This window comes from Sander lucioperca, chromosome 23, assembly GCF_008315115.2.
Source record: "Sander lucioperca isolate FBNREF2018 chromosome 23, SLUC_FBN_1.2, whole genome shotgun sequence".
Taxonomy (NCBI): domain Eukaryota; kingdom Metazoa; phylum Chordata; class Actinopteri; order Perciformes; family Percidae; genus Sander; species Sander lucioperca.
Window position 1 is genome coordinate 4,144,241 of NC_050195.1, and position 3,395 is coordinate 4,147,635.

The 3,395-nt window shown below is 48.6% G+C and overlaps 1 protein-coding gene across 3 annotated transcripts in view; it reads right to left on the reverse strand.

Moving 5' to 3' along the window:
• Window positions 1–278: 278 nt before the first annotated feature.
• galnt11 (UDP-N-acetyl-alpha-D-galactosamine:polypeptide N-acetylgalactosaminyltransferase 11 (GalNAc-T11)) overlaps window positions 279–3,395 on the reverse strand; it is a 17,650-nt gene continuing 14,533 nt past the window's right edge. For all 3 annotated transcript variants that reach the window (XM_031310432.2, XM_031310430.2, XM_031310431.2), the window contains exons 10-12: window positions 1,482–1,586; window positions 723–860; window positions 279–450 (exon numbers count right to left, since the gene is read on the reverse strand). In XM_031310432.2, coding sequence (XP_031166292.1) covers window positions 319–450; window positions 723–860; window positions 1,482–1,586 — 375 coding nt within the window. In that variant the 3' untranslated portion in view covers window positions 279–318. The remainder of the gene's footprint in view (window positions 451–722; window positions 861–1,481; window positions 1,587–3,395) is intronic.

Here is a 3,395-nt window from a genome sequence, read left to right on the forward strand (position 1 = left end):
ACAATGTTTATTCCAGGATCTTCCAGCTCGTTACGGGATGTTCTAGACCTGAAACTCGTCCCCCCTCCCCCCCTGTTGTCTCTAAAACTAAAACTGATCCAGGATCTCTATCCAGTCCAGTCAGCGTCCTCTCAGTCTGTCCTGGGACTGGAACCGTTTAAAATCAGGCTGATATGACCCTTAAAAACACGTCGTCCTGAGAGAAATAGCTGATGTGATGAAGACCAGCGCTGGGAAGTTAAAACCAGCTGATGTGATGAAGACCAACGCTGGGAAGTTAAAACCAGACTGTCTTTAAAATGGCTGCCGTGGTCGTTCTCAGCCCTCCAGCTGCCACTGCTGCGCCTGTGAGGCGTCACATATCGCCATGGAGACATAACCTTTGGGTCCGACGGGCTGGGCCACGGAGAGACACTGACCAACCGAGACCTGGTAGAGACGGTTAGACGTCTGCAGGAGAGACACAGACAGCCAATCAGAGAGCAGGAGAGACACAGACAGCCAATCAAAGAGCAGGAGAGACAGAGACAGCCAATCAAAGAGCAGGAGAGACAGAGACAGCCAATCAGAGAGCAGGATGGGACTTCAAACTACACATCAAATAAATGTTTCTGTCACTTTAGGAAGTTGCTGAAGCAATAAACTGTGTGTGTGTGTGTGTGTGTGTGTGTGTGTGTGTGTGTGTGTGTGTGTGTGTGTGTGTGTGTGTCTGTGTCTCTCACCCCCAGGCTCCACTGCTGCGACCCCCCCGAGCCGTGACACTTCATCAGTCTGGGGGGGTCGAAGGTCCTGACCTCTGACACGTCCAGACACAGCAGCCCTGCCAGGACCAGCTGACCCTCCTCATCATAGGCCCAGTCCTACACACACACACACACACACACACACACACACACACAGAGACACAGAGACACAGAGACACACACACACACACACACACACACACACACACACACACACACACACACAGAGACACACACACACACACACACACACACACACACACACACACACACACACACACACACACACAGAGACACACACACACACACACAGAGACACAGAGACACACACACACACACACACACACACACACACAGAGACACACACACACACACACACACACACACACACACAGAGACACAGAGACACACACACACACACACACACACACACACACACACACACACACACACAGAGACACACACACACACACACACACACACACACACACACAGAGACACAGAGACACACACACACACACACACACACACACACACACACACACAGAGACATAGAGACACAGAGACACAGAGACACACACACACGCACACACACACACACACACACACACACACACACACACACACACACACACACACACACACACACACACACACACGATGATGATACCATGAGATGTCTGTGCTGCAGCTCCACCTGCTGTCAGACTACAGGAGGAGATAGTGAGCTGGGTTTACCTGTTCCGGGTCTCGGGGGTCACATGGTCGCAGAACAACAACTCCTCCCTTCTGACTGGCTCGGCCCTGCGCCACCAGACAGCGCCCGGTTGCTAGGTTACGAAGCTGAAAGACGGCGGGACACAAGGGACGCGTCTGTTAGTTGGTTTTGTTCAGTGTGTGCTGTGAACATCACCTTTCATACAATCAACAAACTAACTATGATAACCTAATAGAAGATTATTAACAACAACATGTAGGAAAGGTTGAACAAGATGCAGGGGTCGTTGCAGCCGGGGAATGAATGGAACGGCCCCTTCTACCTACATACACTGGACTAAATTATAAACGCAACACTGTTGTTTTTGCCCCCATTATTCATGAGCTGAACTCAAAGATCTAAGGCTTTTTCTATGTACACAAAAGGCTTATTTCACTCAAATATTGTTCACAAATGTGGCCGGGTTGGTTCAGTGGTAGAGCAGGCGCACATGTACTGAGAGGTTTATGCCTCGACGCAGAGGTCCAGGGTTTGAGTCCGACCTGTGATGGTTTCCTGCATGTCTTCCCTCTCTGTCCGCTTTTCTCACCTAGCTGTCCTGTCAATTAAAGGTGGAAAAGCCCAAAAATAATCTTAAAAAGATATATATTGTTCCCAAATCTGTCTAAATCTGTGTTATGGTGCTTACACACCAACCAGACGGCCGACAGTCGGCAGTAAAGCCAGTCGGACTGATCAGTCTCCCCGAGGTCCAAAAAGTTCCTCAGAACACACTGAGGAGACGCCGACTTGAGCGTACGCTCTGCACGTGCACGAAACGTAATACGTCTCCATAGCAGCAGGCGGCGCTGCTCTGTATTGTTTCCATTAACAGTCTGATTATTTACCAGAAAATGAAAACCGGCAGCTGATTGGACGAACGCGTCACGTGGTTCTTTTTTCTCCAGAAATTCACAGCCAGACTGTCATGGCGTCTCGTTCAGAATACGATCTCATATTGGACTAAAATAGTTCACCGAAACGTGTTTCTGAAAACATTTGAAGAGAGAAATAGGCCGTGCAGCTGCTGAATCTGTCTTCATTTCAGATCAACAAAGGTCAAAAAGATTTTACTCAGATTTTGAGAGGCTCATCCGCTCGCCATTTCCAGGTGAGTCCCGACTGCCCTGTCTCTGACTGCCCTGTCTCTGACTGTCCTGTCTCTGACTGCCCTGTCTCTGACTGTCCTGTCTCTGACTGTCCTGTCTCTGACTGTCCTGTCTCCGACTGCCCTGTCTCTGACTGTCCTGTCTCTGACTGTGAAATGAAGGCCGACGGCTCCTCCAACGGACGACGGCACGGAACACACCGAACAGACTCGAGTCACCGACCTCGCCAGACAGTCAGACGGCCGATTATCGACTCGGTGTGTCAGCTCTCTTAGTGAGCACTTCTCCTTTGCCGAGATAATCCATCCACCTAACAGGTGTGGTATATCAAGATGCTGACTGGACAGCATGATTATTGCACAGGTGTGACTTAGGCTGGACACAATCAAAGACCACTCTGAAATGTGCAGTTTTACTGTATTGGGGGGGGGGGGGTCTAAGGCCCACCTGTGCAATAATCCTGCTGTCTAATCAGCGTATTGATATGCCACTTATTTATTAATTTTAATTAATTAATTTTTCATCCCTTCATTTCTGATTCAAAGGATTACAACAACGTACAAACTGAAAATATTTTACATTTTAACCAAATTATTCCCACTTCCCCACCCTGCCCCATATGTAGGTCCTAAAACAAGTAAGAAATGAATAAACATTAAAATTACTAACCCGTTAAGCAGAGTTAAGAGGTCCACACACAATGTTTACAATATCACTAACCCTTTGGCCGTACTTCTTTTTCTGTTCGAGCTGCTACTGAGTGGAACCTCACCCCCATAACCATCA